The 14099-nt window shown below is 41.2% G+C and overlaps 1 protein-coding gene across 7 annotated transcripts in view; it reads left to right on the top strand.

Moving 5' to 3' along the window:
• LOC119033152 (RAC-gamma serine/threonine-protein kinase) overlaps positions 1-14099 on the top strand; it is a 57502-nt gene that overhangs the window by 33862 nt on the left and 9541 nt on the right. For 2 of the 7 annotated variants that reach the window (XM_037122833.1, XM_037122834.1), the window contains exons 4-10: positions 3319-3430; positions 6563-6707; positions 7405-7536; positions 7712-7777; positions 8690-8758; positions 11703-11825; positions 12636-12764. In XM_037122833.1, coding sequence (XP_036978728.1) covers positions 3319-3430; positions 6563-6707; positions 7405-7536; positions 7712-7777; positions 8690-8758; positions 11703-11825; positions 12636-12764 — 776 coding nt within the window. Of the gene's footprint in view, positions 1-1250; positions 1298-1407; positions 1724-3318; positions 3431-6562; positions 6708-7404; positions 7537-7711; positions 7778-8689; positions 8759-11702; positions 11826-12635; positions 12765-14099 lie in introns of all 7 variants that reach the window. The other 5 variants (XM_037122839.1, XM_037122836.1, XM_037122838.1 and 2 more) reach the window with 5 other exon arrangements.

Genomic DNA, 14099 nt, shown 5'->3' with positions numbered 1-14099 from the left:
ATTCTGTTCCCTAACAGGTAACCTAACCTTTGTAAACTGTTACTATTATGAGCTAGCTCACCAACAAATATGCATTTTTGATGAATGAGATGTGTATCCACTGAAATAACATCAGGAAAAATATGTTTTCTACCTGAAAGTTATGGTAAACAAACATTGTAAGTGATTCTATCCATAGCCTTACATTTGGATGGTTTGACGGTCATCAATTAAATGGATTTAGACACACAATATCTAAAATTTCACCAGAACAATTCAGTGAGGATTGGTGATGGTGGGGATGATAGCAGAGGCAGATGAGAGTACAAGAGAATGGGTGTGAGATAGGGGCGAAAACAAAAGAAAATGATGACGAATGGTAGAATATGAGCTGAAACATCAGAGAAAACGATAAAGAATGGAACATCAAAGGACGGAGGAGGAGAACGAAAGACAGGAGTCCGGAAGGGAGGACAAGTATGGCGAATGAGCGATGGGAGTCGATTGAAGGGGCAGAAGTGAAAATTGGAGACGCGGGGAGGAGAGGGGAAGAGGAGCGAGGACGGAGATGGAAGGATGATTAGGGTGGAGAGCAATGGATGAGGATGGTGGGATTGGAGATGCAGATGAAATATGGGGGAGAAGAAGGGAGGAGAGGAAGAGAGGAGGATCATCAGCGCTGAACAGACAGGGAGGAGGAGACGAAGACTGGACTGGAGAACGAGGAAAAAGGGGGAGAGAAAAAGAGTTTGTGAGGAGGACAAGCCAGGCCATACATCCGGCCCCGGCTGCTTGGCACCGCGCTGGCACTGCCACATCTGTTGCCCAAAGCTGGGAGGCCAGGTGGTGTGTGTGTGTGTGTGTGTGTGTACGTGTGTACGTGTGTGTATGTGTGTGTTTGTTTATCTGTGCGTGCCCGTGTGTGTGTGTCTATGTGTGTGTGAACAACAGAAGTGGTCAGATGGAACAGAGATGGTACAGGCCTGTTCCCTGCAGAGGGACTCATACATACAAGCCTGTCGTTCACACACACACACACACACACACACACACACACACACACACACTGATGCATGCACTCACACTCACACACACACACACACACACGCACACACACACTAAACCAGTACACAGATTTCACAATTGCCTGCTGTGGCAAACAACCCAATTTCAGCTAACGTTCAAACTTCAATATCACTTTCTGTGTGTGTGTGTGTGTGTGTGTTTGAGTGAGTGTTTGCTCATGAGTGTTTTTTGGCATCATCCCATAGCATGACCTTGTTTTCTGGCGGCACAGCAGGCCATGCTCACGAGTCAGGTAGTAACTTCTTTGTGTGTGTATGTCCGTGCTTGTTTGAATCTACATTGAATCTCTGCCGCGTGTACGACCTGAGGTGTGTTGTCATTAACCTTCCTGTCTATATTTAGGCTGAGCCATGACGTGCTGTGCTGTGCCACACTTAAACAGAAAGTAATTGGAAGAAGGGATAGCTGAGGACGGGAGGAGAGAGGAGAGAATGACAGGAGACAAAAGGAGAGCAGAGGGGAGGAGAAAACAGGAGAGGAGGACAGAGGGTGATGTATGTAGAACAAAGATGAAGTGGGGGAGACGAGAGGTCAGAGGATGGATCATTCTGCTCTTTTACATCAGCTCTCATCCCGGATGAGCACAGAGACTGCTGAGGGACAATGAAGATGCATTTCTTCCCACAGAGATCTCACAGCCCCATCTGGCTATGTGTGCGTACGTTTCTGCGTTTGTGTACTGTATTATGCGTTTGTGTAATAATGGCCTACTGTATTGCCCATTTTCACACAAATGTGTCTCTTCGGATATTCGCCAGATGCGTATGTGCTGGAACACATAATATCCCTTGGAACAGGAGAGAGCCTTTTTTTGAATCATAGGCGGCTGAAGTTATTGCCTATGTTTAAACTAAAAAAATTAAAAACAAAGCTGCATCTGTACTTAATTGTGCAGTTAATCTCAACATGATATTCACATTTGGTCTGTTTAATTTCAGATTGTAGGTCTACATTCCTTGATGATTGGTGAGGATAGACCAATTATTGACCTGGCTGATTTTTGAGGTCTATATTGAGGATTCTCAGGATCTCTGGAGTAACTGAAGTTATGAAATGAATATAGTGGAGTGGAAGTATAATGTGGCAGAGAATGGAAACCCCAAAATTGTAATTTGATACAGTATTTGAGTAAATTGTAGTTAAGTACATTTCATCACTGCTTATTCTAAATTCACTTCCGTTCTACTGTAAATGTACATTGGTTTCAAGTACTGATTATCTCCTCGATTACCAGTAATGCTTTGGTGCTGTACAGTTTATATTGTTATTATCAGTTATGCCTAACCCTTAAAGAATGTGTAAAGAAGAAGTGTTTTTTTTATTTGAACAATTTCACAAAATAACATGCCCTGACATTAAACTTGAAATATTGTTGGATAATCAACACATTTTATTTTTGCAAATTCCTCCCCAACTTGAGATTCACAAAACAACACAGAGCAGCTCAATGAACACCTTTCTTGTGACATCAAACAAAAAATGTTCATAGTAGCAAAAAGTGAAGGTGTTATCAGTTACCTGTATTTGCTGAATTCCAACATTAATTATTACTCTAGCATGCAAGACAAATAACTGCATACTGATTGTAGTAAAAGCTATGATAATATACAAGAAATTGCATCATAACTACACAAAAGAAGATTTAAAAAATTCCAATAAAACCTCCAACACACAAAAAAGACATTGACATACCACAAACAAAGTTTTTTGCACACCAGAATTTTGGAACTTTGATACTTTGCTAGAATAAAAAACAATCTCAATACCTCTTTTGATACCATAGCAACATAAAAAAAAAAGTTTTGTTTTGGTCACACAATAATTGTTTTGCTTTTCTTATTAACCTGCAAACAGCTCTGGTACAGAAATGGTCATTGAGCACCAACACAGCTGTGATGTTGTTGATATCCATGCAGCCTTTGGGTGAAATTCTGATTGTAAATATGTGTTGTTGTTTATTGGGGGGATTATTTTAGAAACAGTACTTAACAATATTATCACATGCAGATATCATGTTGTTTTAAATATGATGTATTGAAAAAGTGATAAACTATCAATCATTTTTGACAATCTTACACTGTAGCTGAAAAAACAAGGATTCAACATTGACACTGTTGTGATTGATATTAGCTCATCAGTGCAGCTAACTGAATCCTTTTCTAGGTACAGTTCGAAGCTTATAGCTCTTCTTGATTTCCATTTTCTCTCTCTGCCTCGGTGATGTAGTTATACTGAATCTCTGGCTGGTTTCAGAATGTCAGCTGATGAAGACGGAGAGGCCGAAGCCAAACACCTTCATCATACGCTGCTTACAGTGGACCACTGTTATCGAGAGGACCTTCCACGTGGACACGCCTGATGAGAGGTCAGTTTCCTGAAGACCAGAGCAACTTCTGGTCTCTGTTGGTCAGTGAAGAAAGAGGGTGTCAAGCACTGTCTCCTGCTTGAATCACATCAGGCTTAGATGAAAAATAAACCTTTTTTATGTGCAGTTGAACCAGATATTTGAATGCTTGCTGCCAGCACTGTAGACTTTTCTGACATTTCTCACAGCAGCAGTTTAGAGGAAACATTGGCATTTGAGTTAATTAAAACCTGCCAGTTAAAGCAACCGAATATTGACTTGTTTTTCTTTTTCAAATTACTTCTTAAACTTACATCAGTTTCACTTCAATTTAAACACTTTCAAAAGCGCATGACATTAGTCTAAACATAGATAAAAAATAAATATATCGTGTGGGTATCATCAAGGGCAGAGGTATATGAGAGGTTTGTACTGTAGAGTTTTTTTGGTGTGTGTGTGAATGTGTGTGTGTGAGGGAAAGAGAGAGGGTGAGAGAGACAGAGTGGAAAGGAGACCTTTCAAGTAGCGTTGGCATAAATTCTCCAGCTGCTCAGTTCCTTTCTGAGGAGCTGAGGTGTTTATCTCCAGAAAATGAACAGCTTTGCCCAGAAGACCACAGATGCTTCTGTGCATCCTTTGAGTTTGTGTTTGTGTGTTTTATGTGTGTGTGTGTGTGTTGCAGCTGTCTGTCCAACTTTATCTGTGTTATATGTTGCTTTATAATAGTTTTGCCTCAAGATAATCAAAAACATTTCAGAGTTAACACAAAACGAATAACTTTCAATTGATTATTTTATAAGTTAAGTGTTTGCGATAGTGGACAGTGAGCTCCAGATGTGTGCATGTCTCGCTGTAGAAGTGTGTGCATCGTTGAAGTTTAAATGGGTTGGAAAGGATTGTGCGCGCGCCACAACTGGGTGTCTCTGTGTCTCTGTGTGTGTGTTACTGTATTTGTTGTACTGTACCAGTTCTGGCAGGGCGCCAGCTACCACAGCCCCAGCCGTGAGCAGAGAGGGTGGCACATGTTGGCATGGTGCCCGACTGTAGGCAGGCCCATTATCTCTCATTAGCAAAAAAAAAAAAAAACTCATTATACAAAAAACACTCTAACCAAGAGAGAGAGCATTTATCTGCTGCCTGACCTTGAGAGAGTTCCCGTTGCTTTTCATGTAGCTACACGCACACACACACACATCACGGGTGCCACAAATTGAGTGCTCCATTGTGGTAGACGGAGTGTAACTTGAGTTTGCCCTTGTTTTGGAGTGTGTAGGGTACGCTCAGAAGTCTTTGCAGAAGAAAAGGGATTCAGATCTTAAAAACACAGACAGACACTGCTCTGTTTAGGTTCAGATGGAGTGTTTCTCCAGATCCCTCAAGGAAACATATGGGCATCTAACTCAAAACAAAACAAAAGACACAGGGTCGATCATTTGGGAGTCAAACAGGTTTTATTATTATGATCTCCACCCGGCTTACACTTGGTAAGTGTATTTGAAAGTGCACACTCGTAAATCCCAACTTGCTTCTCTTGAACCCTGAGGATTTCTGAATATTTGAATATCATCTTGGGTTCACCTCAGTTCGGGCTCTTCAGCTAACATGTAACCCTTGCATGTAGCACAGGATTAACACTGTTTGAGTGAGGATCAGTGGGGGACAGAGTTGAAAAGAGACTGAATTCTGAAGCCAGTTCAGACGAGAGGAAGCAACATTTTCAGCATTTGAATGTTATGTTAAAAATCAGAAATGTATTAAAGTGATTCTCGTTAACGAAATCTACAATTTCACAAAATTCTAAATAAGTATCGCTTCTCTTCTTTTCTCTTCTCTTCTCCTCTTCTCTCCTCTCCTCTTGTATAAACCACTATATTCATCATCATTAAGTACCTTTAACATGCCTACATATCCTGATGCATGGCTGGCCTTCTGCTACAGATGATGATCACACACACACACGCACACACACACACACACACACACACACAATCGAACTCACACATTTTCTCTCAACAGATGTTGAACACCATCACTAATGGAAAGTCAATGGGGAGGAACAATGTTAGCAAACAACAATGCATTGTTCCCTCCGATGTATGGGTGTGTGAACACACACACACACACACACACGCATGCACGCACACACGCACGCACGCACGCACACACACACACACACACACGTACTCCCCTCTCTCATACACACACATGCACAGACTGGTAGGCATTAGTTCTGCTCCATGATCATTGCTCATTTGGTTGATTCTCTAGTTGACCATGTTTCCTCTGTGTTGAACAAATAGGTGTTTATGTTAATTAAAAACAGTTTAGTGCCTTTAAAAAATGTGTTAAATAAGAGCATTAGCCATCCTATTGGAGAATATGTGAACAGTATTATGTTCACATATTATGTACCATCTCAGCTAAATTAAAGGGGTAATTGAAATATATAATCTAGATAACAAACCAAAGAAACACTCATGCGCATACGGCCTAGTGTGTAGAAGTATACCCTTTTAATCATGATCCGTTAACAGAAAATAACAATGTTATTGCTACAAACCACAGTACAGTAAACTCTGTTGTATGTGGTATGCTTTTTGACCAGTTAAGCATATCAAGTTGGGTCAACACTCAACAGGGCACCAGGCACAAGTACTATAACAATAATAACATAACATAGAACATGCAAAAAAAAAATGTTTTCAAACACTAGGGCTGCATAATTTGGTAAAAAAAAATCTTTAAAAAAAAATCTAATTTTGATGGATATTGCAGCTACGATCTGATTCACGATCAGTGGGATCTGTCATTTTTGCATTGCTAATGACTATGAATAAACAATTGACATCATAACGATGTGACATTTGTTGGGCCATACCAAACAAACATTTTTTCTTACATCTAAAGAGCAAGATTTGAAGGCCAGGTAGCACAACAGTTCTTCATTATAACGCTGTTTTTTCAACATTTTACCTTGATCAAAAATGTTAGATCTTTCACCTTTTATATTTTGATAGATCTTGCAGCCCTGCACACAACTTATTTTTTAACATAAACACATAAATAAAAATAAAGGACTATGTCTCATTCAGTTAAACTGTAATGTTTGTCTGTGCCTCCCTAAACTCGATGTTATTGTGTTTGTAAACTCAGAGATGAGTGGACAGAGGCCATCCAGATGGTGGCTGATAAGCTACAGAGACAAGAGGAGGAAAGGATCCAGTGCAGTCCCACCTCTAACATCGACAACATGGTCGAGGAGGAGATGGACATCTCCACCACACACCACAAACGCAAGGTAACACGTGACAACAGATGCATACACACACACATACATCCAAACACAAATGTACACTAACACACTCTACACTCAAAATACAGAAATTATTTCTGCTTTTTATTGTCATATATTGGGTTATTACCTATGACTGCAATTTTGAAAATGGTCCTCTCAGTCTGTTTGTATCAACATGAAATAGCCCCTTTGAGAGTGTAAATTGGTTTTCCCATATCAAAGTGCTCCAGCAAGTAAAAGCAGTCATGTAAAATAACACTTATAAATGTGATTTGTATCAAAGGCAAAGTCTACACATGGGTAAAATATGCACTTGATATATCAAGTAAACTACATAGTGTAAAGTACAGCCTCCACTCATTACACCACTCACTCGTGGTTTTTGCTGGGTGTAATTTTGTGTGAGTGCTTTAATGTTAGAAATTTCAGTCTTAGTAAAAATCAGATGTTCTGTGTTTGTCTCACGTTAGACAAGAGAGTGGATTGGTTCTGACCAGACAAAGACCCTAGATGAAGGAGCCTCACTAAGACCCAATCCCAATACATCCCTTCCCCCTAACACTCAGCCTTACCCCTCTGATTTACAGGCTCGCATCTAAGGGTAGAGCGTAACGTTATCCATATAAATTATTCATCCTAACGTGTAATCAATGAGCATGAAAAGCTTACATTTTATTCATTCTGTGTTTCCTTCCCAAAGACAATGAGTGACTTCGACTACCTGAAGCTGCTGGGAAAGGGAACCTTTGGTAAAGTGATTCTTGTCCGAGAAAAGGCCAGCGGAAAGTACTACGCCATGAAAATCCTTAAAAAAGAGGTCATCATAGCCAAGGTCAGTCTAGCTTAGAATCTTCATATCTTTTTATCCTGCACTAAATCTTTTTTGTGTGATTACTTTAAATTTTGAGTACTGTGTCAGATGTCAGTTTCTGATGTTTTAATGCATCTCATGAAGTGCTCTTCAGCTGCCTGATTTGATTGAAAATGTTTTGACTGGATCTGTGCAGGATGAAGTGGCTCACACACTCACAGAGAGCAGAGTACTGAAAAACACCAGACACCCATTTCTCACTGTAAGTACCTCACATACACCGAACACAAACGGTTTCAATTCAGACATATGTGCATATTCAAACATTCAGACATCTGTAAGAGTTCATGTCACGTGCACGTACACGAACACACACACACACACACACAGCATATTGATCCTATACATAACCATGTCTCTAGAGGCTAATTATGAGGAAGACAACAAATAGTTTGTACATTAATGACCGCATCTGTTAGCTGTACTCTCTGTCTTTGATGTACACATACACACATTATCTGCAGCTCATTCCTGTCACACTCCTTGTAAATGCACGCACACACACACACACAGAGTTGTGAGAGCAATTACAGTTCACATCTGAGTTCACCCTTGTCACACCTGCAGCCACAAAGAGACTCTGACCAACTGTTCTTTTGTTTAGCAGCTCTCTCCCTCCAAAGAAAAGACACATACACCGTCATGCTTTGAATAAGCAAATAAAGACATAAAGTGTTTGAAGCTATGAATGATCATGTTTTGTTGCTCCTGCCGTTTTGGCCACAATGGGACCAGACTTTTTTGCTGCACACAAAACGCTCACTCAATCGCTTTCACAATGTACATCAGTACATAATGTACATGATGTATTATCTTTATAGAATTGAAATAACTCATGTTAAACAATATTTTATGCAATTCAAGTTATCCTTCTATCAGTAAATACATGGTACATGCAGTTAGAACTCAATTAGTAGAAATCACTTATGTGCTGCTGTGTGGGATAATTTGAGTCATTATATCCATTTAGATTTTAATACATCTGACCACATGAGGGAATTAAACAAAACAATAAACACTGAACTGAAACCGATGAAACTGTTTGCTATATGGTATTATTCCTTTGACACACATAAATCAATTCACTTTTTTTCAATTTCTGTTTGTGTTTCAGTCATTGAAATATTCATTCCAGACTAAAGACCGCCTCTGTTTCGTCATGGAGTATGTTAATGGAGGAGAGGTAAGACACGCACACATGCACGCACACGCACACGCACACACACATATACATACAGTATGGTGATAGTTGTGCAGTATGTGGTGACCCTAATTTGTGTCGCTGCTTTAACAGTCAGTTGAACCACAATTCCACCGCAATAACTGACAGCGACTGGGCCCCTCCACCTATTCTGCTGTGAGCTCAAAGCTGTGTTGAAGCTCAGACAACAGGAAATTGGCTATGGCTTCATATTTACTGTACTGATAAAGATGCATTTGTTGAAGTTTTTGTCAAAATTTTTATCGGTAAATATGAACTAATATAATTATTATTTATCACAGTCCTTGCGTAAAATGGGATGCACAACATTGGATTTTAGCCAATATATAAGAAGTATTTTATTGTTTTATCGGGCTGAAGTGGAACAAAGTTATCTACTTAAGGGTTAAAGGGATATTCCAGCGTAAATTTTATCCATGGTCTAACACACTGTGACACAGAGTAAGACCCCCGCTTGAGAGATCAAGTTTTCCGATCGCTAGCTTATGCAGTTTTAGCAACCTCAGAAAAGACTGCACGATAACAATACACTGCAGTATAAGCCTCCAACCAAGAAACCGCCATCAAAAAGCCACTCATAGCCACAAATAATGTTCAGAACAGCACCAAACTTCAGCAACAGTACAAATAGGGTCCCAGCACATAGTTGGAGGCATAGAACATCTGTTAGCTATGCCGGATTTCTATTGAAAAGCGAACACAATTCACCACTCTCCTGCAGCAGCTTGCTCGTTGTGGGGAAGCCCTGACAAGTCGATTGCTGAGTGCAGTAGAGTTCCGCAGCTCAAGGATGAAAATGATTATTACTCCATGGAAATGCAATCAAAGTTCATATGTGTCTTGCCTACCAGTTTACAACAGTTATTATCTAGAGCTGACTGGGAAAAGAGGACCTGCTCTACCCACAGAGCTGCAGCCGCCCCGGTGTACAAATTGTCTTTTCAAATCAATTTTGGATATTGTGAACTACTCTGGACAAGTTGCCATTTATTGATTTTTTATTTTGTTATTTTTTTTATTTTTTTTAAACAAGTCCCCATCTACTTTAGTTGTTAAGGAGAATGCTTTAACACTGTGTCATGTGCATGTAATTATAGCTTCATCCTATCACCAAAACTTACATTTTTGGACTTAAAAGTCTGATTAAGGTGACGTGCCGGTAGTAAAGTGCATACGCAGTTATAAATAATGATGTCACGTTCCATTGCTGGAAGACACCATTGTTTCCAAGTGTATATGACTTTTTCTCAATATTATTTCAATGGCCTCCTTAACACGATTTTTGCATGGGTAATGTGATGTAATTGGAGGTGAGCGTCTGCGACAGTAATGCAGCAAAACAATGTTAATATTTACAAACACTCGAGAAGTGGCGAAAGTTTGACTGTTCGATTGCTTCCTAACACAGTTAATTTGCCAACCAACTGGCCTCTCGCTTTCCTTCTCATCTTTCTTTCCCATTCCATCCCTCTTTTGCCCGTATCTATTTATGAACACACCTATGGGGCAGTTATAGCCAGAATGACAGTCGGAGACGAAATGAGTTTGGATTCCCCCACTTCTCCACTCCTCAGATTTTTAATCGGGCCGTTTTTTGCAATCTTGGTTCATTCCCTCAGTGTAACTGTCACCTGCTCCCCTCCCAGTTAGTTAAGCGGTTCAGCCAGCGCCAGGCCTGAGCAAACACACACTCACTCACACAGAATACACTAGCAAACACACTCATATTTAGACAAACACACACACACAGCAAATTTTTACCTCAACGGACAAATTGTGACCAGACATTCCTCTCACAGACACACACACACACACACATATACACACAACCCATTACAAACCTGCCACAGTCACAGCTGCCAGTACACTGATGAAGGCCCACCTGTCGTGTTACCCCATCTCACCGCACCCCCACCACACACACCACACACACACGTTACACATGGACACCATTTGAGCAAGGTGGTCTGTGAGCATCACTCCAGCGGCCATATGCAAACCTCCCTGAACAATTAATGGGGAGATGTGTGCCCCTTGGCCTCATGGGTAATTTGTACGACTTGACTGGTGTGCCGCAGCAGGCTGGTGTCATTTTGGTGCCACATGTGTAGCTGTGTGACAGTGATAACTTGACAACTGACGGCTGGGGAGAGAGTAAGAGAGGGGGAGAGATGAAGGGAGTAAGAAAGCAAGACAGAGGAGAAACGGAAGGTCAAGCCACCTGGGGAAAAATAAGTTGTGTCATCTTAAAAGTATTAAAAAAAAAACAAAACAAGCTTTGCGCCAAAAACAGAAAAGGATGGATATGAGAATGGTGTAAATGAAGACAGAGGCTCAGGGGGCAAGGCCAGTTAGGCCACTAATGAGTGCTGCACTGGTGGCTGTTGGGATGGAAGGGGGGGGGGGGGCTTTGGCGGAGATGGCAACGGCGGCAGCAGCGGCGGTCGGCCTGTCTTTAACTAGACTGGTGTATTGATTAAACCCTTGATTTGGCCCCCGTCGCCGAACTCCACGCCAGCACAGTGCCAACCTAGCCCAGAGGGTAACGTGGAAGAGGTATGCGAATGTGTGTGTGTGAGTGGCGAGGGGGGTGGGGGTGGGGGGTGGGGGCGCTGCTAGATGAGGCGCCAGCTGCCGAGCGCCTCCACCCGCCCTCCTCTGAGACACCCCCCACCCAACCCCTCTCCACGTGCACCCCTCACACACACACCCCCTGTTCACCCTCCCCTCCGCTATCTATCATCTCAATATGGTGCGGGCAGCCAGTTTGTGTTGTGCTAATTTCCTCCAATAAATCAGTAATTATTGCTGTGCCGTCCCTGCTGTCTCTCCCCTCTTTCTCTCCCCCCGCCCTCTCTTTCCCTCTCACCCTCTCTCTCTCTCTTCCTCCCTTCTTCTCCCGCAGCTGTTTTTCCATTTGTCCAGAGAGCGGGTGTTCTCAGAGGAGCGCACGCGCTTCTATGGCGCCGAGATCGTCTCGGCTCTTGACTACCTGCATTCAGCCAAGATTGTGTACCGGGACCTCAAGGTAAACAGAAACAGAGAGTGGAGGCAGGTTGGGGGGCATGGATGAGAGTGATCTGCTATTTGAGGAAAACTTTTTCTCTTTTTTTTTAGCCTCCCACTGTTTTTTAGTTTTTTTTTTTCATCCAGGAGGAGAGGAATGGCTCTGGATGTGTGGTGATTAGAGACAGGGACAGGGACAGGGACAGGCACACACAGGCATAAAGCAGTAAAGAAGCGTGGGAGGTGGAGGCATGCAGGCGGGGAGTGATGCAGGGAGGGAGGGGGTGCTGATGCCACAGAGGTAGAGAGGTAGATGGCTCTGTCTGAGAGTCTGCCTGGCAGCCTTGGCCCCAGCCCTGCTCACAGCATCCAAGAAAACAGAAAGGAGAAAAAGCAGACCGAGAGCAAGAAAAACACTTCAGCCATTAAAATTAAAAGGTTGAGTGGCTTCACTACACGCCTGAAGTTTATTTCCCTCCTCTGCTTGGAGTTTGTGTGTCTGAGTGTGTGTGTGTGCTGCTACGATGTGGGTCTAATACAATATTGTTCCCTTTACAAGTCTGCCTCTGCTCTCCTCTTCAGAGGAAAGTCTTTTAGCCAAAGCAGTAATGTATTGTGTTGATTTTCAGTCACAAATGATGCAAGCTAAATATTATTCCAAACCTTTGACAAAAATCCCCTGAGATGAATGCAAGCCAGTTCCCTTCTTCATGTCACTCCAAGAAATGTATTGTCAGGATTTAGTTTTCTCTTCTACATCCACTTATTTTTCGAGATTCTGATGATGAACGTTGCATTGTGGGAATTGCTGTGTATTTTGTTTCCCTTCCAGTTGGAAAACCTGATGCTGGATAAAGACGGCCATATGAAGATCACTGATTTTGGACTCTGCAAAGAAGGCATCACAGATGCTGCTACCATGAAGACCTTCTGTGGCACACCAGAATACCTCGCACCTGAGGTAACTTCATTGTTTTCCTCTGGATCTTTTGATTTCATTTAGTATTTTTTGTTTCTCTTTTTTTCTCTCTCTCTTTTTCTCTGTTATTTGTGTTTTTGTACTTTTCCACTTCTTCAGACTCTCCTTTCTTGCTTTCTTTTTCAATCACCAAGCAGCAGGTTACAGTAGGAGTGCTCTAGAAGAGTAACCTTGAATTTTTAGGTCTCTAACTTAGCTTTTTTTAATTTGAGTTTTTAATGAAACTTTATTTTACAGAGAGTATTCACATTGAAAGTCAAGTCCTTCACAAGGGAGACCTGGCCAAGACAGCAGCATAAAACATCTCACATAAAGAAACAAACATCTTAACAACTTACAACAAACACACATTTTCACAAAAAAGAAACAAGCGACTGATTTGAAACAATCACCAAATTACCAAAGACATCATCTTTGACTCAGTAGCAGTACTTGTGCATTCAGTGCTCAAATAGTTCTTAATCTTATTTTTATAATTTTTCGAAGACATAAAGTAATAATGACAAATGTAATGTCACAGCTTCTACTAATGATACAAAACTAGATCACTCACATCTACTGTACCTTAAAGGTCTGAGAAGTATTTAGAGCCAGTGGTCAGTGCTGAATTTCTTTGTCTTGTAGTCACGACGCTACGAAATATTAGCAATTTTCGTTTTTACTTCGCATTAATGAGCGTCAGAACCAGAGGCACATTTCTCAGATTCAAGTTGCATTACTGTCACTGACCACTGCAGCAGCTGAGGCAGCTCATCCTCTGTTTTTGAGAGGCAAGAGGGATAAAATGTTAGAATAGTAATTGGTTGAAATAAACATTACCAAATCTCAGTGTATACGATGTATATGATTATCATCTCCTTTTCGCTTTGACATTTTTTTTACTTTTACTTCTATAGTTACTAAAAATAACATTATGCGTTGGGATATTTTTCCTCCTGTCCCCTCCATTTTTTTGAGTCACTGTACTTAAAGATATATTTGATACAGTTTGGCAGTTCCGTGCATCATGTACAAGTACAAACATACTGTACACAGGCAGGTCAAGTAAGTTATGTAGCATCAGTTCATCACATGCTCATCAAGGTCAACCGAAACATTATTCAATCAAGAAACAAAATAATACAATACAAAATAAACATCAAACTCAACATGTGTTGATGAAATTCTGCTCTACTTACAGTACATAATAGATGTCATAACAAGACGTAACTGCTGAATTTAGTGTGTTTCAACACACGGCAGACGGGGAAATGTTTGTCCAATGTGGTCAAATGTTGATGAATTCAATGACCACATCCCGAACACAGTGTCAACTCT

The sequence above is a fragment of the Acanthopagrus latus genome, chromosome 15 (genome assembly GCF_904848185.1).
Source record: "Acanthopagrus latus isolate v.2019 chromosome 15, fAcaLat1.1, whole genome shotgun sequence".
Lineage (NCBI taxonomy): Eukaryota > Metazoa > Chordata > Actinopteri > Spariformes > Sparidae > Acanthopagrus > Acanthopagrus latus.
This window is presented reverse-complemented; position numbering and strand designations above follow the sequence as displayed.